Source organism: Gadus morhua, chromosome 10 (genome assembly GCF_902167405.1).
Source record: "Gadus morhua chromosome 10, gadMor3.0, whole genome shotgun sequence".
NCBI classification, from domain to species: Eukaryota; Metazoa; Chordata; class Actinopteri; order Gadiformes; family Gadidae; genus Gadus; species Gadus morhua.
This window is the reverse complement of record NC_044057.1, coordinates 6,075,625-6,101,224: the sequence shown is the minus strand read 5'-3', so window position 1 is coordinate 6,101,224 and position 25,600 is coordinate 6,075,625. Positions and strand designations below refer to the sequence as shown.

The window sequence follows — 25,600 nt, the reverse complement described above, 5'->3', positions numbered from 1 at the left end:
ACGTATCATGTAAACTAAAAAAAGAAGAAAGGAGAACACGGCAGTGAGAATGGGACACGACCCAGACACGTCCCCCTCCGTAGATAGACGGGAGAGCCCCCCCCCCCCCCCCCCCCCATTCCGAAGCTATACGACGGATTTAGGTCAACAGAACAGCATCCAAGCTAGAAGACGATATATACTGTGTCAGGATATTGTGTCAGGTACAATACGTGGCCCTATATTATCCATTTCAGTGGATAGGTTTTCTTTTGTGGTTGATTTTGCTTCATTTTAATAAAAATTTCACAAGGCAATGCATGGATCACACTTACGGATAGATAGTATCTTAAAAACGACGACAGGCTCCTCTTACAGATGAAGAGGAGATGTCCCACTCAGTAGAAATAAAAATAAAGACCTTTTTTTGTTATGGTTATTATTATCCCTATAATTCTTATTATTACTATCATTATGCTTTTGTTTCATGGCCCGACGGTCTGGCTAGTATGTCTTAATATCACTGTAAACAATCTGGGATTTGCAACCGTGAAATTAATGCAAGTGAGGGTAGTGTGCTTCTAGAGCTAGTTGAATTGTAACCTCAGTCCTCCTACTTCTCTTTTTCGCTATTTCCTGACCCCCCCCCCCCCCCACCCCCCACCCCAATTCATGTCCCTCCGACCCCATTCACACCAACACAAGCCCATCTCCTATTCCAGACGCACACATACAGAACAAAAACACACACACTTGACGCTACACTTGATATTTGCCAACTAACCAAATACACACACACGCACAGTCGGATACCCAGTCTACACATACAAAACCATTAGCTCTTCCATGTTTGTGTTTGTCAAGCAGTTTGCCATGACTTTTCCACCTACTGACTCCCTTATCCCCATCCTGGACCCCCCCCCCCCCCCCCCCCCCCCCCCCCCCCCCCAGCCTACCCCCCATTTTACCCCTGCATGTCCTAGTGGTACTGGTAGTTGGGTGCATGGAAAAAGCAGCAAGCAAATTGTTTTTCCCACTCGGTGAAAAAAAGTGTCTTCATTTTAACATTCAGCAATAAATCCCCTTATTTCATGTCCATTATTCTTGGAATATGCTAGAAGATTTTTGCAAGTTTTATCAAAAACATACTACTTGTAAAAAGAGGAAAACTCCAAAAACCACCCATTCATACAAATAAATCTTTATTCCTACCATTTTGAAGCCGTCCTGTCATTTGTATAACTTCCACATTCACTTTGATTGGTCTAATTCAATCGATTAAAGAGGCTGCAGGTAAGATTTAAGTTCTATAATTTGAATGTCAAAATTGCCAAAGCCATCCATCAGGTATGCACTGTGAGATCATCAGATCTGTTTCAAATTTACTTTCCTGCGTCTGTATGAGCCAATTTAGATGTTGGACCTGGCAGGGTGCCTCTTACCTGATGAGGTGTTGCTTGACTTCCCAACGGCTTCGGCCAGAGTGAAAAGAGCACCAACCTCATCCTGATGGCTGGAGATTTCGGTGACCACACTTGGAAATCAATTTGTAGCAAGCGAAGGCTGACCTCATGGTCACTATGAAATGCCAACTGGAATATCACAATTAGACAAGGCTTCTGTTAAATGATTACTTCACTAGACTATATCTGTGTGTTCAACCTGATGAACCAGCAAAACATCCTAAAATAGTCAGATTTCCAGGTCCCTCTTAAAACACGACGTGTTACATTTCATGACAGACGACATCATCGTGCTCGTCCCCAGATGAGTCCTCCGAACAGCCTCGGGGCAGCTGGCTTGTTCGCCAGTGTTTTCCGCTCCTACATCTTTCAGCAGGACGTCTACGTATGTTGATGTCGGATGCCTCGTGATCGATGCCAGTGGCTAGGAACTTCCGGGGTCTCTGGCAATGACCGGCCAGTCTCCTTCTCCTGACCGCTTCCTAGTGAGGAGAAGAAGACCCTGGTACCCTGGGCGCCCCCCCATGCAGATGCTTGTCAGCAACATGCTCGTTCTGGTCGATGATTAGTACTGCACACAGCATTCAGGTGTAGCACGCATCCAGAGACTTTTGTAGGGTGGGCTACAGGGTCCGGCCTTCACAGCCATATAGGAGAACGGACTCCACGGTCGTGTAGAAGAAGCTCAGCTTGATGTTTCGGGGGAGGTTGGAGTTCCATACACTGGCCATGGCCTTCAGGGTCCGCCATGCGATCCGCCTTCCTCACTTTAAGGTCTTGCTCTGATGAGTGAACCCATGAGCACAGGTATTTGAAGGCATTGACTTCCTTCAGAGCTATAATCCCCTTCTGCCAATGGAGGGTTGATGACCCGGGAGGATTTGTAGATGATAAACTCGGATTTCTTGGCATTTAGCCTAAGTCCAACCTTGGCCCACTCTGTCTCCACTCTGATCAAAAGCTCCTGTTACTCATATATCAGGTTGATGTCCTCTGCATAGCCCAGGTCTGTAAGGACTGCAGCAGGGAATGGCCTAGACCTCTGTGGTGTAAGAGTGAAGCCAAGTTCCTGCTCTCTTCCCCTGATGGCTTGCCTGAGTGAGAAGTCAAGACTATAATGAAGAGGAAGGAGGCGAAGGGGGTCTCCTTGCAACAGCCCTGCAAGGATTTCAAACTCCTCACTGTCGCCATCTGGGGTTCTCACATTACAAAGTCAGTTTACTTCTTCTTAAAGGGTTCAATGGAGGCATTATTCTGCAACTAAGCTGTTATTCATAATCAGGTCATTCCTCCTGAAAGGCAAATCCAGATTATGGGTCTCTCTTTTTGGATTACATTACCATTTGCACTTTCCAGGAACTTCCTGTCTTCAATCGACGTCTCCAGCTTGTCCTCAGATGCCGTCTCACAGAAGACTTGTTTGTATTGACTGCTCCACCTTGGCAATTGAGATGCAGTTGTGTCTGCGCCATCATGGCATCCAAGAGGTCCATTGACATTCCACCCCTGAAGTGTCAGTTTTTCTTGACTGTTAAACCTCCCTTGGTTCCATGACTTTTAGGGCATTGGTTCCAATCAATATCTCCACTTCGGGGATTTTTAGACAGCGATGGACATTATTTTCAGGTATGGCCATTTGGAAAAATCTTTCTGTCTGATGTTGTTATCCTGGTTGATGTTTCTGCCGGTGATGTGAGGGTCCACCATCTCCTTCTTTGTCCTCAGATCCTCCCTTTGAAGGGTCAACTGCTCCTCTTGTTGCTCAGGACCATGCCTTTGGCTGAGCACCGCAGCCTTCGCCATTAGGGCTGCTCTCTGACTCAGCCTGGACTTGTGCACTTCTTCTTAGGGCTTACTCCTAACTGACTTGTGGATCGAGACTGCAGGGGCCCCACAGTTGAGTTTATCATCAAAATTACGATTCAGATCAGGATTAGGTAGGGTTTGGTTAATTTTTTAGTCCAAGATGGTTGTCCAATTAAGAAGAGACAAAGAAACACACAGACACATAAATCATGTCCCATCTGGGTTGGAACCACGACTTTGTATCATTCGGTCAACAATGGTTGCCATAGTTTCTGAGCTCCTTTAAACAGTTTGCTTTGACTTAATTTAGTGTCATCTTCCATTAGTCCTTTGAGGATATTCACGTGCAACATGAGCTGAACCGGTATTTCTTCAGGTTTAGCATGTTTCAAATACTTCCTCCATCATACTGCCTCTGTTCATTGAGTCCCCTTCTCAATGAACAGAGGCAGTAAGATGGAGGAAGTAGTTGAAATATGCCAAACCTGGAGAAATCAAAGGAGCCAGACTCCATAGGCATTTCAGGCGACATCCCTTCAGTCATTTACCAAAAATATGCTGTACGCCAAGTTAATTCCTATGCTTCAGTTTGTTTGTGTGCCAATGTCCGTCTTCGCTTTAAAAATAATGTCTTGTCCATTACACTCATCTGTTAATCCATAAATGATTAGCTGCTCGTGTCCATTATTGAGTAGCAATAGCAAGATTATGCCCCGTTTACCGCTCTCCTTTGGTTCTTAGTTCCAAATGGCCAACTTTTTACCATTGTAGAGACCTTTTTGCCACTTCTTATTGTGGCGAGCCGCACTTGATTAACCAGAAGGGAGCCAAGGTTTAAGGAGTTTGCAACTCTCGTCCCCCAAACACCGCACAACCCCGAGAGTTGCCTTTATTCAACACACATGACAATCAAATAACAGACAAACTAACCTACAAGCATGAATGCCTCGGTGACGGTGTACCTCCAGCTCACTTTAAAATCCACCCCATCCACCAAACTCGTGATACCCGGGTGAACCAGACCCAGGAGGCCGCCACAAGCCCATCCGTGGAATGTCGGACCGGTCCAAGAATCCCTGCAGCTACCCGGAATACTGCGACCACAGCCGTGATCACAACATAATGGCGGCAACATATATACTGACGGAAAAAGGAAATGAAGGATGTCCAAAAAAGGTTTAACGTTGAACTCAAATAGATTTTATTCCATGTTTCCCAAGTTGCACAGGAGCATAAAACCAAACGTAAAGAGATATCTGCCTCCGATTTATCGGCCAATAATGCGTTGATCTCACATCCTTCTGCTCCTACAGTGATAATGGCTTCCTAGATATGATTAATGCTAAAGCACACAGGTATGTGGGTGTGGGTGTGTTTGCTAGCTGGTTTAAGCAGCCTCACCTGGCAGAGTCTAATTTAATTCTGGTGCTGGGTGGGTATGCACACCTGTTTCACTGTTAACCGACCGTCTCCACAAACACTCGAGAGATCTCATGCATGGCAGTGGAGAACCCCTCTATGTTAATTTCCTGCAAAACTTGCTCCACTGCCATGCAGGAGATCGGTTTAACTTGATGAACTTGTGGTTCCATAGAGCCATGGAAGGGGAGGAGTGCATAACATATTGAAACGCTATGAATAACTATCACTATGCCAATCATGCCGTAACTACCTCGAGGCAGTTCCCGACATGAGTCCAGGGTGATATCTGGTTGGAATCAAAATGGTAATTGGAATGAAAATTTTACCACTTGCATTCTCTTGGTAGAGAGCTAATGGTCTCTCTTACTCATCAGCTGGCGATTACCTTCGAGTTTCTCTCTCTCTCTGTATTCTCCAATTGGTCTGTTGCTAGTCAAGTAGAAGAATCACATCACCTAACAGATGTAAGCAGAGAATATCCATTGGGGATTTTGAGTTCACAATCTTGCATTATTTTCAGAGCATGACCTCCCCCTTTACATTTCCACGATGTGGAAAAGAGCCAAAGCTTTGCCAAAGTTTATAAAAAAAACACATTAACATCACCTTACTTGAAGCAGCCAAAACATCTAAAGAGGATATTGTGTTGTTTTGAGTTGACATAACAATGACAAGTATTGCAAGAGAACGACTATGGAAGGTTCTGGTGTGATTACTAAATTGGTGTGGCTGTTGTGACCTTATTAGGTATGGATAGAGTATCTGTAAATCCCTATTGTTTTGTAAGCTTATTAAATATGTGTCCCAGCCCCTGCTGGTTAATAGTCCCATATTTGTCCACATGGATCCCGCTGAGACGTTCTGAAAGGTTGGGTTCCAATTGGCCCTTTATCATTCACTGTCAGGGTCCAACATTCAGCCCTGCTGCCCTGATGGACGAAAATGTCTGACACGTAAACAGGCCTAATTTAGCATCCTGAACATTGGACCCATAACGTCAGTCTGGACGTCATGATCTGACTTTTTGTTGTTTAGTGAACGTTCTCCCCCTGTCCACTAGATGGCCTCAGACTTGTACAATCACTTCATTCCCCTCACCTGCGCGTCCTTGTCAACCCTACCACCTCTGCACCTCAGTCCCACATCAGTCTCTCCCAAATTGATACATTTTCACTTCCTTTGTTCCCTTGTTGGTTCCTTGTTTTTGCGGTTCCCCAGATTGTAGTGTTTTTTCGTTCGTGGATCAGAGACTTCCCAATTACTTAATAAGGACCTTCTGTTATGTTCCTTGTTCCTCTTTGGTCCAGCAGGAACAAGGAGGGGTAGGATCCAAAAGAGGTCCGGGATTTGGGAAACGTGACACTGGATTGTTTTTTTATGTACAGTGAACATTAAAAAAGTAAATGCAAATCACTTGATATGCTACATATTGTAGCGGCGACCAAGAAGTACACGGACTCACTAGCTCTGCGTCCCATACACCGCACGACTGCAGGCTACTTTTATTCCACACACAAATGCATGAGAAAACAGCACACCCACCAACATGACATAGTCAGTGATGTTGGTGGCAACGATAAACACACATGTTAGCATTGAACAACTAAATAACCAACCTAACTCATTAACCCCACTTAACCTAGTAACAAACAAGGACTTCAAAAAACCCATTCATCAACTGAAAACTCCCAGGATCCCCTACGCGACCCCGAAGTGGTCGCCACACAGCTCCCACCTGAGGGGTCAGTCGTCCCCGACGACCCCATCACCCGACACATAGTCCTTCAAGTGTCCAGGGACCCGGCGCCGCCGGATAGGCAGCTGAACCCCTCCAGGAGCGACAACCGCAGGGCCAAGGCCCAGTCCGGGGTGTCGGCAGGGGCAAGGGAGCAGCCCGGGGAACCACGAGGAGGTCTGCCTCCCTCGCCAGCCACAACAGGGGCGAGGGGGCGGTACTGAATTAATTAATTAATTAAATAATTAATTAATTAATTGTCACCCGTGCATGCAGATGGAACGGGCTGTTACCCTCTTCTGCAAACCCCTCGTTCAGCCCCACCTTATTCCGTGTCTGTACCATCAGTGTCTGGATGAGATTACCTCATCTGGTTCCGTTTTTTTAATCCAGTTTAAATGGATTCCATAGCGCTCTATGGTGGTTCAATAGAGCGATCGGGAGGGAGGAGTCCGTAGCAAGTGCTATGGACTCAACAGCTTGACTATCCCTAAGCTAATAAGGACTTAAGAACGACCTCGTGACGGTTCCCCACATGAGTGACAGGGGACATCTGGTTGGAATCAAACTCGATCGGAAACTTTTTTCTGAAACACAAGGATTATTTCACCAATCACATTCTCTTGGTGGAGAGGAGAGCTAATGGTCTCCCTTGCACAGCTGGTGATCACCTTTGAGTTTCTCTCACTTTTTTCCAAAGAGTGGGTGTGGTCCGATCACGTAGGCCTACCTGTCACCAAGGTGCTTTATACCATGTTGCTTGTCCCAGAAGCCAATTCTCTGTCTGCTTCGAGCCGTGGACACCGAAACCCCCCTCGCATTGGAACGCAGCTCAAACCTGGACACGGATTTACCTGGGGAGCTTTGTTTTAATCTTTTAATAACTATTCGATTTTTCTGACTTTTTCTATGTTTGGAAGCATTTCTTATTGCACAGCCATTTGGTCTGTGGCTTGTCAAAAGAGACAAGTAGTTTTAAGGGGTTAAGAAACGCATCGCTTCAGAGAGGTAAGCAGGTCGCATTGAGGAGTTTGCGTTCATGACTGCTAACCCTTCATCAACCCTGGAAAAAAATCATCAGTTCAATCATGATGCAATAATATATGAACTGATCACCAAAATAATCACTAGATCTCCTCAAGTTAACCATCCTCTATGGAATTGTAATATTTATTAATATTTATAATTATCCGAAATAACTTTTCATATGCTCCCACATTTCAACAAAACCCCATCTAAATAAATGTGTTTAAAAAAAAGTGCAACCTCTCCAATTCCTCCAATTCCAATTCATTATTAACTTTATTCTGATGACATTTGCTTTCCCATACACAACTATCCAATGCTGTTTCACCATCGTTTCATTGGCCATCAATTAACCGCCTGCTGTTTGATTATCCAAATTGCAGCGGAATGGCGGTTTGTTTCTGCCGCTGGAGGAACCTGCTCATCTGCCTCTGCACGCCATGCATTCTCCTGGTCCTGCTGTTCGTATACATCACCCTGCTGGTATGCCTGACAACGCCCCTCACATCGGGGACAACATCAATTTTGAATATAGACCATTTTATCGCCCCGGGAACCCATCGAAACGAGGGCTGGGCCCCGTCACCCGACCGGTTCTGGGAACCGCACCTGAGCCTTGGGGTCTGGAACCTCCTCCAGCTGTCCACCGACCGCTCCATCAACCCCATCCTCCGGCCCTACAAGCACAGCCGGCTTCCGGACCGAGGAGCCAATGGAAGCCGCGACCCCCGGCCGGCAGGGGATCCCCCCGGGAGCCGGGACCCGGTGCCACAGCTCGACCGGCTCGCCGGTGACATCCTGGAGTTCGCGAGGCACATGCACAAGAGAGACTACCCCGTGGTGGCGGAGCCGCAGGATGCGTGCGGCGCGGGCTCCGCGAACGACCACGGAAGAGCATTGCTCCTCCTGGCCATCAAGACCAAGGTGCAGAACTTCAAGAACCGGCAGATCATCCGGAGCACGTGGGGGCAGGCAGGCTGGGTGGCCGGCCAGAGGCTGGCCGGCGGGGGCTACGTCCGCAGGGTGTTTCTGCTGGGGACCGACCGCAGCCGGGACAACAGCACGGCGTGGCCCGATCTGGTGACCCTTGAGGGCCGGCAGTACAAGGACATCCTCCAGTGGGACTTCCACGACTCCTTCTTCAACCTAACGCTGAAGGACGTGCTCTTCTGGCGGTGGTTCTCGCGCGGGTGCCGGCAGACGCACTTCGTCTTCAAGGGGGACGACGACGTGTTCGTAAACACGCCCGCCCTGGTGGACTATCTCTCGCAGCAGCTGGGGGATCCGGGGACGGCCATGAAGAGCTTCATGGTGGGGGACGTGATCGGTGCGGCACAGCCCTCCAGGAACAATAAGTCCAAATACTTTGTGCCCGAAGCCTTCTACGCCGGCTCGTACCCGCCCTACGCCGGCGGGGGAGGGGTGGTGTACTCGGGCCTTCTGACCAAACTCTTGCACCTTGTGTCGAAAAGGGTGCACCTGTATCCCATCGACGACGTGTTCGTCGGCATGTGCCTGCTGAAGCTGAACGCCTACCCGTCCCACCACCCCGCATTCCTCACCTTCGACTTCCCCGGCGACGAGGAGATGAAGCCGTGCGCCTACCACAAGACCATCATGGTCCACAAGAGGATGCCCGACCGGGTGGAGCAGCTCTGGGCGCGGCTCAAGGAGAGCCAGCCTCTGTGCTGGAACGTGACGCTCAGGGAGGATAAACTGAAGAATAAGCCTTGATTTGAAAATTGTGAAAGATTTTCCGTTCGCCCAAAAGATTGTCTATCTGAATTGTAGTGCACATTTTCTAAGTTATTGTTTTTTTTAATATTAATTTAAATCAGACCAGAGGTTCTGTAATTAAATAAAGTGTTTATTACAGCCACATACATTTTTCCTATAAACCGTATAAATTGTAGCGCACAAACAAATGTATTTATTCTTTTCTATCCTGAAAGTAAATGTGTCAAGCTGGAATAAACTCAATAAATAAAAACCAAATCAAGCTGCTATGAACCCTTTATTACAGCCAAAATCGGTTACTTGGTTGGACATCAGTAAAATTTACATCCAAAAACATACTGGTATGTAAAAGCTAGAAACGTGCACACCTGAAACAAGGGTTATTTTCTTCTTCTGCTCAACACAAGAGGTACCCATGAATTCGAAGAGCCAAGGAGAGGAGGAATGTTTTGTGTGTATTGGAATTTCCAAACGGGTATTTCAAAACTCGACTCGAACCTGTTAGCTGTTCAGCAAGATCATAGCACGCATTCCTAGTAGAAACAGGAGTTTTTATTTTCTTAAATGTTCGAGTCAAGGAAAGAGCGAGGGATGCGACCCCATCCAGTCGTCTTCTCCGATCCTGTCACCTCAGCATCAAATCCCTCGTTAAAGACATGTGGGACTCCTGCAGTGTTCAACTCTTTCACGACGGTCCCTTCAGCGGCCCCTAGGACCAGCGTTCTCCCGTGCCTCCAGCGGCCTCTAGGAGCCTGCGTTGGGCCGCTCCTCCTCCCCGCTCTCGCCCTCCTCCTCGCTCTCGCTGTAGTGGGTGTCGGGCCGGTTCGTGTTCACAAAGAGGTCGCTCTCGTCGTCCTCAGAGTCGCTGCTGCCCTTCCCCTCGTCCCCTTCCTCCTCCTCCTCCTCCTCCCCGTCCCCTACCGTCCGTCCAGGCAGTCTGTCCGTCTTCTCCGCGGCGGCGGGCTGCTCTGTGAACCCGTCCGGCCTGCGGGTCAAAGGACACGACGTTACAGAGGCAGATCCCAAGCCGTTTGTTATCCTTTTCTTTTAACAGACTAAACTGGTGAATCGACTGCATTCGTTGTCATGCTTTTATAGCCTTACACCTCTCAAAGCACCTCTGCTATTGTATTCATTCATTAATTACTACTATTGTAGAACCTTGTTAACTGAAGGTTAACGAGACCTGATACAGGTCACTTGTCGCGGCATTATTATTTATTTATCTATTAAGAAGACGCAGCTGTGGGGGTAGCATTAATGAAAACTTAAGAAAAAAAGTTAAGTCTGACACAGAGAAAGGGAACGATGGCCAGCCAGCCGGGGACCGTCTCTGGGAGAAAAAGAAGAAACGACATTTGGACACACTTTCATTACATAGAAGCGGAAAAGAAAACGGAATGCGTTATTGGAAAAAATGGGGAGAAATGCGGCCACAAAATCACAGGAAAAACCACCACGAATCTTAAGAGACATCTCAAGGCATTCCATCATGAAATCGAGGTAAGTTAAGACATTAACGTAACTGTACTTTCTATTTTTGAAAGCTCATGCCGACTCATGAGGCTGTGGTTAATTGGTCACATTTCAACGTTAGCTTTTGGCCGCTTTATTCAGCTTTTGGCCGTGATATTATATATTATAATCAAGTCCACGGTTTATTCAACCATCAAACTGTATTCAATTCCGAACGGTAGAAATAGTAACGGTAAATCCAAACAGTAGGTAGGTACTAGGTAGGTATAGCAATAACGGTAACGCCACGGTCATTTTTGGTTTCTCTCTCCGCGAGACCCAAACATAAACAGAGACCAGAGCATAAACTGAGACCAGAGCATAAACAGAGAACCTAGCAACCCCCTAGCAACGGGGGTTGCTAGGTTACAGGTTAACGAGCACAGCGACGCAGGCAGGCTGGAAATGAAAGCACAGCGGCGCCACCGATGTAGAACGACGAGTTTGAGCGCGGCAACGTCAACTATGTTATTGCGACAACAAATATTTATATTTATCTTATATCGACATTCTGCTTGAAGATATCGAGATATGACTTTTGGTCGTTATCGCCCTGCCCTAATGCTACTTAATATTTACAACAGTTCGATTTTCCACTGGCTGCATCTGTCCTGACATTGTATCTATTCCTGTGCTAGATTCCAGAAAGAGCATCAGTGAAGCAAGTCCCGCCCAGGAAGATGGACAATCCTAGTGTTCAGGACTTCTTTGCCACAAGGATGTACAACAACAACTCCCCAGAGCAACGAACCAAAGAGGAGGGGAAAGCGCAGTGGATAGGTCGCACCGGAGTCCCAGCACGAATTGTGGAAGATGATCGCCATCATCGCCATGATGGCAAAAATGGTCAAAGAGTTCCAAGTGCCAAAAAGACATGCTATTTTAAAATTGATTGAAAAAAATGTAGAAAGAAGAGACAGAAAAGATCAAACAAAACCTGGCCACAGCACGCAGAATAACTACAGGGTTGGATATTTGGACTCAAAAGGGGCTTACACTATCCTTTCTGGGAGTCAGCGCCTGTTACTTCAACCCTGAGGACAACAAGGCTGAACACAAACTCTTAACACAAAGGAGATCGTTCACCCTCACCCTTCTCTCTGGGGGATCCCCAGAGAGAAGGTCCTCACAACGATTACTGACAATGGCAGCAATATGGTGGCCTCGTTCCAAACGCATGCAGAACTTGCCAGTGCCACAACTTCTGAACAAGACTCAGCAGGAGACTCAGGAGGAGCACGACGATACCAGTGATGACTAAGAGCATCAGGAAAGGGAGGATGACAGGTCATTCTTTGTATGAAATTATGCTATAAATTCTTTCAGCATTTATGAAACTAGTCGTGATTTAATTTCATATATATGTACAAACTAAATAAGTTCATAGAAAGTTAACGACTAGAATTATTTCATATGGTTCAATATTATAAGGGCTAAAATAGTTGCATATGTACATTTGTTTTTTTTATATATTTCTATATAGATATGACTACGGAGCCATAGAGAGGACCCCATGCGTGGTTCACACTGTACAGCTTGTAGTGAATATGATCCAGAAGGAACCCCCGATCCGAACGCTTCTGGAGAAGGTGAGGCACTTGCTGAACAAGTTTAGGAAGTCATCCGTCACCACAGAGCGGCTGCTGCAGAATTGGGCTCTGGTAAAAGACTGTCCCACCAGGTGGTCAAGTTGCTTTTCTATGATGTTGCGCTGTCTTAAAGGCCGTGTTGCAGGGTTTATTTTCCAACGAATTTGTGCAATTTGCTTGTTGGTAATAAAGATTTAAACTGTTATTTATTGTATTTAATGTTGTTAGGTATCACAAAACGGAATGTAATACGAAAAAGTAGGTACTATTTTAGCGGTTTGCTATTGATTCTCATTTCCCCCAGAATGCATTGGTAGACGTCACGTTGGGGAGACACAGACCAAAGCCGCATTGAGACCCTTGAGAGTAGAGACTAGTAAGAGAGTGTTCAGCAGATTATACAGATAAATACATAGATATTATGTATAGTTAGTATTTGCTACACGTGAACCTCCTAAGATGGCGCAATTTGATTGGTTCCCTCATGTATACGCACTCCTGTGTAGACCTGCGTGGGTGATATTCCTCACCAGAGCTGCAGTCTCTGGAGGTGCCGAATGTGGTCCTTGTACAATATGACGCAGATCTCTGCTTTCACCTTCTCTCCCTCGTCGATGGGGTCCACAATCACGTAGTCACCTGGTGGAAGAGAAGCCAATGGTAGCTTAATATCCAGGTATACAAAATATAAAGTATGGAAGGAAGTTACAGTTGCCCTACATTTACAAGATAATTAAAGAAAGTCTTCCTTTTCCAGCAGCCATATCAAATGGCTCCATCTTGTGAGCAATTTAAGTCGCTAGGGCTGCATTGATCAAGAACACCATTCTTTTAACACGTGAAATATAGATTAATTGTAAATGTAAACAGCGCTTTAGAATGGACCAAGCAAGCGTGTCAAAACAGGTTTTTTGTTCAATTTAGACAGAGGAATAAGTTAATTATCACTTAGAAATGGAGAGGGAATCAGGGTGAATGCTGTTTATCGGTATGAGTCGAGCCAACACACTCACGCCAAGAAAAGGAGCTATACCGGATAGTACCATAGACTGTGTTGGTAACACCCAACCCTGCTTTAATCCATCACTGAATCAAATAGAACATGATGTGATAAGCTCTGCATGGGTCAATATATGCATGCAGAGGAAGGCAAGGAAGGCAACCATGAAGAAACGGCTGTTATCCTGAGCTTTGAACAACAAATGAAAACAGGCAGCAACATTCAGTCTACATGGGAGATGCTTACATTATTTATTTATATTGTTTTACTGTAGGACGACCTTGAGTTTTGAAAGGCGCCCTTAAATAAAACTAGAGTTTCCGCGCACGCACGCGTTGTGCGCGCTCAACCTCTACTTGTAATTAACAGGGGTAATTGTTCAATGGAAAGTGTAGGATACTATACTATGCATGCAAATCAATTATTAAATAGCTTTTACTGTTTTTCAGGGCTGATAAGTGCATTGACATTTTAAAATGCAAGGCGACTACTATTGGCTAGTTGAAAATAATAATCATTGAGATTAAACATTTCTTCCAGTGTCCTGGCCCAGACAGGCAGTAGTAGCCTACAGTCAAACATAGCATAGCCTACACACAAAACATAAGAAAAAATATAACCGCAAGCGGTGATTAACGGGCGCCGAGCAAAATTAACAGTCAAGAACAATGGAAGATATATAAATATGACAAAATTATGAAGGAAAGATGTTGATGAAGATGTTCCACTTAATGCAATACTGTGCCTCGGCTTTCAAGTGAGCGGCAAAGCAATGGCCGAATGCCATGTTCAGCTTTTTCATGATGCTATGATCGGGATTCGAACTCTCAACCTGGGATCACCTGTACAAGGCATTATCACATTGAGACACTGATAAACCTGAACTGCAGCCTCATTCACATGGTCAAAATGACTATTGATAAGCAAATAACATCCAGAAAACTCCAAGCACACATTTCAAGTTAATTAAGGGCTTCCTTTAAAGCAAATATCTGAAAAATGTTTCTTAAATGAGTGGCAATGACAGAATGTCATGTTCTGCTTGTTCATAATGCTCTAATCAGGATTCAAACTCTCAACCAAAGGATCACCAGTACACGGCATTATCCCGTTGAGCCACTGACATGCCTGTACTGCATGAAGCCTCACTCACATTGTGAAAATGTCGAATGATAAGCACACATCAAGAAAATTTGCATTGTTAATGATATCCACCTAATGATATTTACGAGGATCATTTAGGCAAAATGGGTTGAGACTGTGGTCGTTTGGCTTTTCTATAAAATTGGGGGAAAGTAAACATTTTTAGCGCAGAAGCCCAGGGTAAAAAAGATGCATCCGATTTTAGAGATTAATAGGATGAAAGAATTTTGGGTCCAGATCAAACTCATAAGCAGAAATAAGGCAAGTTCATATATATATTTTTTTAAATAGCGCCACCTTCGGGTGCTGTACCACAATTTGGGTATAGTAGTAGTGGGGGGGATTGGTTGACCACCTAATAATAGTTGTATGTTTTTTTTTATACAATAACAAAATGGTCAATATTTCTCAAATGGAACTAAGTAAAACAAATTCTGTTCGATGATTTTGTGAGGCTTGGTCTAAAGATTTTATTTGCAGATTTTGGTGAATTATTTTTGTAGCCTTTGAATCTTTTTATCATGTTTAGCTTTAATATGAAATTGTGGGGAAAGTATACATTTTCAGGATTTTATATATACGTCTGATTCTAAAGATTAATATTCTGAAAGAATATTGAGTCCAGGTCAATCTGGTGTAGTTTTGCAAAGCCAGACCGAACTACAGCAAGTAGAATGGTCTGGAACCATGCTATTTAGAGCCGTCTATCCGGGGGGAAACTGGGCTGGCCTGTTTTTTATTTCTTTAAACCAATCACAATCGTCTGGGGCGGGGCTAACCGGGAAGCAGCAGCGGTGTCCATGCAAAATAGTGCCAGGGGGGGAAATTATTTTGATGGAACGTCTTCACGTTCAGAGGCTGTCAGAGAGATGGGCTCAATCCCTACCGCAAACGCCACAAAAAACGATTAAAGATGTATGTCGCCTATGTGAAGATCCTTTTATAGTTTTCTTGTGGTGGGCTCTATAGACAAAATTCAACATAGCCTACTGTTTTATTGACATGTTTTTAGTCGTATTATAGGGACACCGTCTCTTTAAGATCACGTCACTTGTGTGTTGATATGCCGGTTGGCGCGATGTTTGAATTTAACGGTTTTTATATGACAAAATGAACGACCTGCCGTTGCTTTTCGAGGTGAGAAATTGTCTCTTCCCTTATTTCATCGCAATTCATATAGTCTATAGACAGAACGTCTTACCTTGGAGGGTTTGTCGACGGCGGAGCCGCTATGTTTAAAAACATGACGTCTTACCTGGGCGAGTGTCGCTGCGGTGTGTGCGCGTCTGTGTGTGTTCTTACCTGTGCGCGCTTCCTTGTATGCGTCGCTGCCTTTGTGTTGAAGTTGTAGTAAGATGCATTATTATTTATTATATTTGTAGCCTGATTTCTGCTTCCAGTGATGCGATGTGAGCCTGTTATCTAGATACAACCGCGTTTGGTAGGCTACCACTTTAAGTGCTGCAGGTCTCGTGTGTTGTGGTTTAAGTAGGCAAACAAGTGGGCCACAGCCTTGGGATACTTCCACCAGAGCGGCAAGTTAGTTCACAGGAACCAGAGGGTATTAGCATGGAGCATCCTGGTCCTATCAGGTTACGCTTCAGTAGTATCAACAAACATGGTGATGTGTGAATAACGACAAGTCTAGGTCTGCTACTTCTGCCGCAGAAAAACAGGTGAATGAAGCCCGGGGAGAAGCAGGCAGGTTATTGCATCCTATAACCAAGATCAACAAAAGGCCTTTTCTGTGGTTAAGTGAAGCCTGCCTTAACTGAGATAAGATTAACACTGTTAAAGCAGGAAAACATTACCGTCTTTGTGACAGTGAACCTTATGACGACGCGTCTTGTGCACAATTGTTTTTTGAGTTACGGGAGCGGCTCCGACAATCGGCAAAGTTCAAGTCGGTCGAGCAATCTCCAATCGTTTGTTAAGGGCGTATATCGGCCGATAACGCTCCGTGCCCGATCAATCATTGCATCACTACAAGTCAAACGTGGAGTTCAATTGAACCAATAGACCTACTTAACTTAACTCAGTCCTGATCCCAGCGACCCGGGTCAGATTCCCGGCCGCGGTCCTTTGCTGCATGTCATCCCCTCTATCGCCCATACCTCTCTGTCTTTCTCACTCCATCACAAACCATAAAAATAAAAATAAAATTGCCGATCAGGAGAAGAGAAGTGTTTTGGAACCCAGCCTCACTTACCTCTTTTGATCCAGAGGTTTTTGCGGAACTTGTTGGGCATGCTGACTAGAAACGATTCCCCCTTTGAGGTGACGGCCTCGTGGAGATTGTTACCACGGCTACCAATAACCTACAAGCAATCGGAAACTCGGATGAGTCCAGATGTTACATACAGTTTGACTATAGAACAGCTATACATTAGTTTGTACTTTAACAACTATAGAAAGTAAACTTTTCTATAACAGTTACACCTTAGTATGTCTGTTGACTGAAGATGGAGCAGTTATACATTTGTTTGTATTTTTGACTGACCATAGCAGTAATGAGTAATCAGTGAGTATTTTGACTGCCTATATAGTTCTTCATTTTAAATGCAGCCATGTGTGACGTTTTAAACAGGTAATCACTGGTTCACCTTTACGATCTGCTGGTTTCCCGTGGGATTGATGAAGTCTCCCATAGCCTCTTGGACGACGTGCTTGCGTTTGGTAGCTTGAGACATTGTGGATGCGGGGCTTCAGTCGTCTTCGCCAGCTGCGAGACGCAGATGTGTTTGAGCAGTTTGATAGCAGTACATTAGGGCAAACCATAATGGCAGTTCTATATGATAAACATAAAAGACATGCCGAGAAGTAGCATTTTACTTAACATTATAGCCACTAACCATATTGACTATTATATGGATGCACACAGTATGATTGATTTAACATAAGAGCCACTAACAATATATATACTATTCTATGGATGTGCACAGTATCATGAATTTAACATTAGAGCCACTAACCATTTATATACTATTCTATGGATGTGCAGAGTATGATGAATATAAGTGAGCCAAGCATCCAGGGGAGCCTAGCAAACTAGCTCAGCTCATAGCCTAGAATCACTCATGCTTGTTTAAACTGGTTACCTTGAAAAGATAAAACGGATCAACGTTTCTTTGTATACCAGATGACCCCTCAGATCACTTCAACGCGGGGATTAGTTAATTTAGTTCCACGACACGTCGGTAACATGAAGGTATAACTACGCTTTATCAGACAGTGGACGTTAACCTCATGGGCAAGTTCCGAGAACACTTCCGGCTGGTCGAAACACTCACACTTCAAAGTAAAAGTATGCACGTTCCGCCTGAATGGACATTTGCTAACCGATTCCTGATAAATGTGATTACAATATATTATTATTATTTATATATATATATATATATATATTAGAGCTGTCAAGCGATTAAAATATTTAATCGTGATTAATCGCATTAATGTCATAGTTAACTCTAATTAATCGCGATTAATCGCAAATTATTTTTCAATGCTAAATATCCCTTGATTTTTTTGTCCCATAATTCTTCTCATTTTAATTCTCTTATCAACATGGTGAAGTGCATCGGCTTGCCTTGTGCAAATGTTTTTTTATTGATAACAACATTGGCATATACACTGATCAAAACAGGACGATACAAAAAAAGAGCCTATAGTGCAATTAAACGACTGCTTTGAACAAATGTCATTTGAAAATAGCAGTCAGGCTACTGCTTCTTTGTTTTGAGCCAAAGAAAAAAAAAAAAAAGTTTTTTTTTTTTTTTATTAAATAATTGCGTTAATCGCGCGATAAACAATTTAACGCCGTTAAATTTGGTTTGCGTTAACGTCGTTAATAACGCGTTTAACTGACAGCTCTAATATACATATATATATATATATATATTAGAGCTGTCAAGCGATTAAAATATTTAATCGTGATTAATCGCATTAATGTCATAGTTAACTCTAATTAATCGCGATTAATCGCAAATTCTTTTTCTATGCTAAATATCCCTTGATTTTTTTGTCCCATAATTCTTCTCATTTTAATTCTCTTATCAACATGGTGAAGTGCATCGGCTTGCCTTGTGCAAATGATTTTTTATTGATAACAACATTGGCATATACACTGATCAAAACAGGACGATACAAAAAAAGAGCCTATAGTGCAATTAAACGACTGCTTCGAACAAATGTCATTTGAACATAGCAGTCAGGCTACTGCTTCTTTGTTTTGAGCCAAAGAAAAAAAAAAAAAAAAGTTTTTTTTTTTTATTTTTATAAAGTAATTGCGTTAATCGCGCGATAAAAATCTTAACGCCGTTACATTTGGTTTGCGTTAACGCCGTTAATAACGCGTTTAACTGACAGCTCTAATATATATATATATATATATATATATATATATTACAATGCGTACATATATATAATATGATTACAATGCGTATATATATATATATATACACACACACACATATATATGTATATATATATATATAAATATAAATATATATACGCATTGTAATCATATAATATATAAATACATATATATATATATATATATACACATCATGTATATCTATATATTACACCCTCCTTTTGTAATTTTTTTAACAATTAAGATCATTCTGACTCCAACCTCTTGATACATTTCTGATTTAATGTAAGCTGTAGAACAAATAAAACGATAACGAAAAGTTTAAATTTTTATTCAATCTACATAATTCACATTCATTATAACTTTCACAATAAAATAAAAATAAAAGTTTGCAATCCCTGTTATATTTAAATGATAATACTTGTCAAAACACTGGGGTAAAGGGCACCAGGATCAAGCCAGGATCAACGTCTTGAGTTATACAGAACACTATGTAACTGAACCATGGAGGGAACCTACAGAGAAGTCCGTTATTTCACAGCGGCTGCAATGAGGAATGAGTTAAACAGTAGTCAAACACAGTTAGATTCTTAGCTTGGTGAATTAAAATAGCAACTAAAACATTTTTTAATCACACTAAAACTATGAGTACAACTTGGAAGCCAATAAAGAAAAGATGCGTCTACCAGAGAATAGCTTTGTTCATATTCCATTGTGCAAGTCATCGAGGTGCAATACTGCTAGCCAGGTTGGATTGGAAAGCCTCGTAGTTTTTATCTTCATGCATTCTCTATCACATGGTTGAGTGTATGTGAGTAGTGTAACAGCAGAGTTAGAGGATGGGGGGGGGGGGGGGGGGGGGGGGCATGCGTGTGTATCAGTTTTTTTTAGTTGACCACAGCCGATGAACCCATCTGGTTAATGCCACAGAGTTTAGACCCTCTGTACAGGTTATAGTAACCCTAGAAGACAAAAAAAAAAGGAAATAGAGAGGCAAACATTAAAAACATAAATTACCAAAAAACTATACATTTATAAAAATCAAAAAAGAAGGTATTGTGTAACGTGTTATACCTGCTCCCCATAGTCCTCTCCCCAGCTGTTTTTGATTGCCCAGAAAGGAATTCCTTTCCCTGAAAACAGGAAAATATTCTCAACACAGAAATAACACATTACCACCAAAGTGTACTTAATTTAATATAGTTGGGTTAGTGATGTACTTGCCAATTACAGTAAAGAACAATCAGTGTAGTGCAACAAAACAAGCCAATATAAAGTTTGTGTATAGTATAATGGAGGTTTAATTGAAGGTTCCCTAGCTTACGTTCTCCGTATCCCACCAGCAGCACAGCGTGGTCGATCATCCACGGGTTGCAGAAGATCCTCAGTGGGTGAGACACGCCCTTCTTGTAGAACTGTGGGGAGTTGGACATGGTCTCAATAAGCTTATTGGTTCGTTTTATAAACAAGTAAGGATAGCCTAAAGCTAAGCTACAGGTACCGACTGGAAATTTGTTGTTGGTAATTATAACCAATCTGGCTTTGACTTGAGCATGACTTCATGCAAATTTCTCAGTGATGAATATGCTATATGCTATGCTGGGAGAGTCTCTGTTAAGACACTTGTGTTGAGTGCGCCTGCCTCCGTGTGAGTCAGTCTAGAATCGAGAACGCCCCTGAGTCATTTCTGACCAGCCGATCAGGCCTGTCCATCATAAGAGCCTGAAATGCAACATTCCTCGGTGGTGAAGAAACATAGAATGAGAGGAAGCAGAGAGGGAGGGGACACCTCGTTGGTTGTTTGGTTTTTAAAATCTCCTCCACGTATTTTCCTCTCTCTCTCTCTCTCTCTCTCTCTCTCTCTCTCTCTCTCTCTCTCTCTCTCTCTCTCTCTCTCTCTCTCTCTCTCTCTCTCTCTCTCTCTCTCTCTCTCTCTCTCTCTCTCTCTCTCTCTCTCTCTCTCTCTCAAAATCGTATCCACTACCCCTTTAAATCTTCCTCTCTGAGAGGGAATTGTCCCACAGGCTCGCCGCGATCTTTAGCCTACCTGCATGGCGAACGCATTCAGTGCTACAGAGACGGGTCCGTTCTCAGCAAGCCAAGCGGCAATTTCTGGTGGGAATGAAAACAAATAAAAAACAACAAAAAGAAAGCAGTCAAAATAAAGGCTCCATTATTCCTGCCATCTCTGGTAATAGCATCTCATGGTGGTCTTCCTGAGCCCCTACCCTTCTCGTCTTTGGACAGTTCCAGGGAGCTGTTGATGTAGGCAACCACCTTCTTGCTGGTGAAGTCACAGCTGGCCTTGTGTCCCGTGTAGGAGTAGTCGGCCTCTGTCTCCAGGCCACCTTGACCACAGAAATAAACCGGCTATCGTCACGTTCATTGGTCTCTGGACAAGTAGTAAGGAATACGCCACTACTATGTATTAATGATTTAACAATTTTGTACATAATTTATCTGCATTAATCAATATTGACATATTGCATGGTTAGCCTTACAAAAAACACTACAAAAATACCAGAGGGATGGGGTGTGTCACTGCTTGTCTAGAACAGGTAGGAAAAGGTTTAAAAACGAGGCACTTCATCCTACCCAGTGTTTCGATGGATGCATAAGCGTTTGAGGGCAGTCCGCCTCTGCACGCGTTGTCCAGCTTATCACAGTCGACCAGCTCTGTAAGGGACAAATCAAATCATGATGCAATCTGTCATAGTGACATGTTGATGCGGTCCAATGGCTTGTTTCAGGGAAAATGGGTGCAAGTGTGTTTGCTTTTACGTTACCTTGTTCAGAGAGTGACACCAATGTTCCATTTTTCAGGAACCACTGGCCTTCGATGTTTCCTGTGACCGAGAAGGCCCAGCAAGAGCCACACATGCCCTGCACACACACACACCCACACACACACACACACCGAAAGGGATAGAGGAAAGAAATGAATCAATTGGGTGGTCAAGCCCCAGCCAAATCATGAGCCATACCATGCTATGTATATAAGATTGTAAATGTACTTTTTATCTTAAATGTTTTACCTGATTTTTTACAGAGGTGACAGCTCCATGATCCCTCCAGTCCCAGCTATCGGGGGCGGGGCCCCGGGCCGGAGCCGCTGGTTTCATTGGTCGATGGAGATTCCGCTGGCTGAGCAGAGGGTTGAGGTAAATGGAGCTAAACTCCTCCTCTGGTGAGGGAGAGAAGAGGGAGTGTGGAGATAAGAAAAACAAAACCGCTATCATGCATATTACAGCAAGAAGTGGTTCCCTGGGCAAATACAGATATCTCAACGTGAGCTCCGCACACACACACTCACCGGTGAGGTCGCTGAATTTGGTCACGCCGTATTCAGCGGAGCCCTGATCCAGAGACTGGAGCTTCTCAGCAGTCTTCAGGTTCTGGTGGAAGATCTGCAGCCGTTGGTCTGCCTCTGAGGGGGCCAACGGTATGTCAAGACAAGGCTGAATCAGTAGAACCATTATAAAGGGAACTGAACGTGTCTTTAATGTGATTAGGAGCCCACTCTGTTAGAACCTCTGGAACCTTCTGTTTTAGTCTCAGTGTGTTCGTGTGTGTCGCTCACCCTCCTGGGTTCTGTACCCCTTGTTGTATTTCACCATGAACTCTTTGAACATGCCCAAAAGCTTCACGCTCTCCTGCTCCTATGTGGCAAATAAAGAGACACAACACAACACAACACAATTCTTATCCACACCTTCAACTTTTTAGATATGGCGTACTGCAGTTCATATCTTGACCTAAGGTGTCAATAAGGCCGATACACAAACATTCATACAGATAAACAAAAGGCGTAAGAGACAGCAAGATGGCCCAGTACAGTTGTGTAACAGAGTGTCAAACATCGGGCTGGCTGTCTCACCTGCAGAGCCTGGCTGGTAGGAGGAACCAGCTCATCCACACTGTTGGTCTCTTTAGGGCTGGACTCCGCTGTTTGGGGAAACAGCCACTGTGTTATCACACTGCAAAGCAAGTTCCAAATGCTTTGCAGCTATACAATCCTACATTTGGGGCTCCATGCTTGTTTTCTGAACTAACTACTATTTAGAGACAGCTGATTAATTTAGAATTACATTGAAAAGGACACTGTAGGATTTGTTTCTCGCCTTTTCTGAGTAGATTGCCTATGAGTTCTGAATGTTTCACAACTTCCCATGTTTGATTGCATTACTTTGAGTGAGGTTGTTGTTACCCTTTCAGGGAAACGGAATCCAAAAATTGAATTCGAATTTACAGCTCAGTTTAAGCTACTAAACTGGTAGACTCCTAGCGACAGATCACTAGAGAACATTACAACTCATTACATTATAAATAACTCGGTTATTCACAATGCTCTATTGTTCTCTGTTAACTTCAGCAACAATTCACTAAGATTGTCAACATGGCCTACATTTGTAGGTTCTTGTCATTATGAAAGCAACACACTGGTTATTAAAACATTACCTGAATTATCAACAGACAATTATTCCTGGCATCATTGTATGTTCTCCTGCTCATAGTATTTACTGCATATTCTCATAAGGGGCTTGTTTACTTCCTCTGACTCTCTTTCAACACAGATCAGGAATGGATTCTGCAGACCAAAGCAACACAATGGCTCTGGGTCTTCTCTGAATGTGCCATTTGGGCCACTTTTTGAAGTGTACGCTATACTAGTGCTGAACGCAAGCGTTTATGGAGATTCAGCGGCCAGACAATAGCTGTGAGCAGGAAAACAATGCGGCTGCTGCAGTTCTGTGTGTTGGCTGTGGGACTTGTGCTCTTAGAAAGGTCTAGAAGCACCGTGGTCGCTGAGCCAGAGGAGAGGCTTATCCACTGACCTGCAGGGTGGCACTTCTGTCGGAGCAGCGTGGAGCTGCCCTGCCACGGGATGTCCCACACCTCGAACAGACACACCTCCGTCTGTTACACACACACACACACACGCACGAGAACATATACACACGCATGCGCACACACACACACACACACACACACACACACACACACACACACACACACACACACACACACACACACACACACACACAAACACGCATACACACACACACACAAGAACATGGTCATTTAGGAGTTTTGTGATGTATCACAAAAAAACTTTTACTTTAAAAGGGTGAAATGTATAATCAGTATCAACGATAATAACACAATAACAAATAATCATGCCAAATAACACCAGTGCGCCAAGAAGTGGGAGATAAGCTACCTCAAGGAGGAACCTCAAGACTAAGAATAACACTCTCATCTGTTTTCCTCAGAGCACAAACTAACTTCCCCCTTCTCCAGCCAACAACTTGTGACCTTGTTTCGTATTGTCACATGAGAGAAACAAAAATGACATAGAAGAAAGGAAAAATAAGAAGAAGTGTATTGTGTGTGTGTGTGTGTGTGTGTGTGTGTGTGTTTGTGTGTGTGTGTGTGTGTGTGTGTGTGTGTGTGTGTGTGTGTGTGTGTGTGTGTGTGTGTGTGTGTTTGTATTAGTCTGGATGTCTGCTTGTTTCTTTTTGGGTCAATCCCGATTCACAAGGCAATAGAGAGGTGCCTTGGCCGAGGAACCTCAACAAGACGCCTACATAACACACTCATAAACACACACGTACAGTACCTTCAGTTTGTGGGACTCGGGGTAGAAGTCGCAGGTCCGGAGCATGGAAGATTTCTTACACTGCGTGTTGCTCAGCTCTGCGGTGATGGTGTAGCGAATACCCTTGACCAGCTGCAGTACACAGCCACACACAAACACACACACACACACACACACACACACACACACACACACACACACACACACACACACACACACACACACACACACACACACACACACACATACACACACACACACGAACAAAGTATGAGGACATTTCTGTTATGTAACACATAGGTAGTTACCTAATTTAAAATGTGTGTTTCGAAAAAAACGTATGTGGCCCAAATATTATTCATCGTAACATGGTTTATCTTTCTCAAAGATGTTTCCCCGGATAAAAAAACATTGTTTACGAGCTTTACTACAATAACACAGAGGATGTCGTAGGTTACTAGCGTTCATGACACACTTGCTCAAAGAACAACACAATGTCAGGCTATGGTAAAACGTTAAATACAGAATGGATGCACACATTTTATAACGATAAAGACATAAATGCGATGCATCACCCACGATGGTAGTTGCAATACATCACACAATATTTACGTTACCTGTTTGGACGCAGATATTATTCTGCTGACTCTGCGGAGGTGCATTGCATTGGTGCCGAGGTTGTAGCGCTCCTCGGCGAACAGCACGGCCTTCTTCAGTCCTGGGTCCGAGTCCAACAGCTTCACCGGGGACCCGGGCGGCCCGAACAGAGGCCTGTCCAGGTCCTCGCCAAGGGTCTGCACCAGGCCAGCCACAACACCCAGGACCAGGCACGGGATTAGGCAGTATTTGGCATCCATGTTGTCCCTCTGTCTGGGAAGAAAACGGACCGGTATCCGAATGACGCTGACTTAAAACCAGCGATGTTTTTTGTTGATAGATATATACCAGTTGATAGAAATTGATCCGAATTCACAGATTGCTTGGTTGTTTACTAAAAGCATGCCGAACAGCCGATGATCTAAAGGTGCTGGTGGGAGGAGTCAGCTCGATGTGAGGGAGGACCTCCACACAATGCTGCAGATAGTCACGTGTTTCCAAACAACGCAAACATCTTTATTATTAGAATGTGTAATATAGAGACAATATACCACAATATTATTACAAATTTCATTGATATTATCACACAGATTTCCATTATTACAAAAGTGTATCAATAA

The 25,600-nt window shown here is 43.9% G+C and overlaps 3 protein-coding genes across 3 annotated transcripts; 1 reads left to right on the top strand and 2 right to left on the bottom strand.

Annotated features, from left to right (window-relative positions):
- The first annotated feature begins 6,913 nt into the window (after positions 1-6,913).
- Positions 6,914-9,297, top strand: LOC115552587 (N-acetyllactosaminide beta-1,3-N-acetylglucosaminyltransferase 2). The gene is made up of 2 exons (XM_030368819.1): positions 6,914-7,413; positions 7,815-9,297. The coding sequence occupies exon 2, from the start codon at positions 7,819-7,821 to the stop codon at positions 9,163-9,165; it is 1,347 nt and encodes a 448-aa protein (XP_030224679.1). The 5' UTR covers positions 6,914-7,413; positions 7,815-7,818; the 3' UTR covers positions 9,166-9,297.
- A 129-nt stretch (positions 9,298-9,426) lies between these two features.
- Positions 9,427-17,693, bottom strand: eif1ad (eukaryotic translation initiation factor 1A domain containing). The gene is made up of 5 exons (XM_030368820.1): positions 17,514-17,693; positions 17,019-17,137; positions 16,625-16,733; positions 12,803-12,911; positions 9,427-10,153 (listed from the first exon to the last, which is right to left on the bottom strand). The coding sequence occupies exons 2-5, from the start codon at positions 17,103-17,105 to the stop codon at positions 9,913-9,915; spliced, it is 546 nt and encodes a 181-aa protein (XP_030224680.1). The 5' UTR covers positions 17,106-17,137; positions 17,514-17,693; the 3' UTR covers positions 9,427-9,912.
- A 1,406-nt stretch (positions 17,694-19,099) lies between these two features.
- On the bottom strand, positions 19,100-25,435 carry ctsf (cathepsin F). The gene is made up of 14 exons (XM_030368636.1): positions 25,001-25,435; positions 24,405-24,515; positions 23,620-23,701; positions 22,662-22,729; positions 22,365-22,443; positions 22,098-22,211; positions 21,820-21,968; positions 21,571-21,667; positions 21,380-21,460; positions 21,013-21,132; positions 20,832-20,896; positions 20,109-20,199; positions 19,859-19,917; positions 19,100-19,746 (listed from the first exon to the last, which is right to left on the bottom strand). The coding sequence occupies exons 1-14, from the start codon at positions 25,238-25,240 to the stop codon at positions 19,672-19,674; spliced, it is 1,431 nt and encodes a 476-aa protein (XP_030224496.1). The 5' UTR covers positions 25,241-25,435; the 3' UTR covers positions 19,100-19,671.
- Between the last annotated feature and the right edge of the window lie 165 nt (positions 25,436-25,600).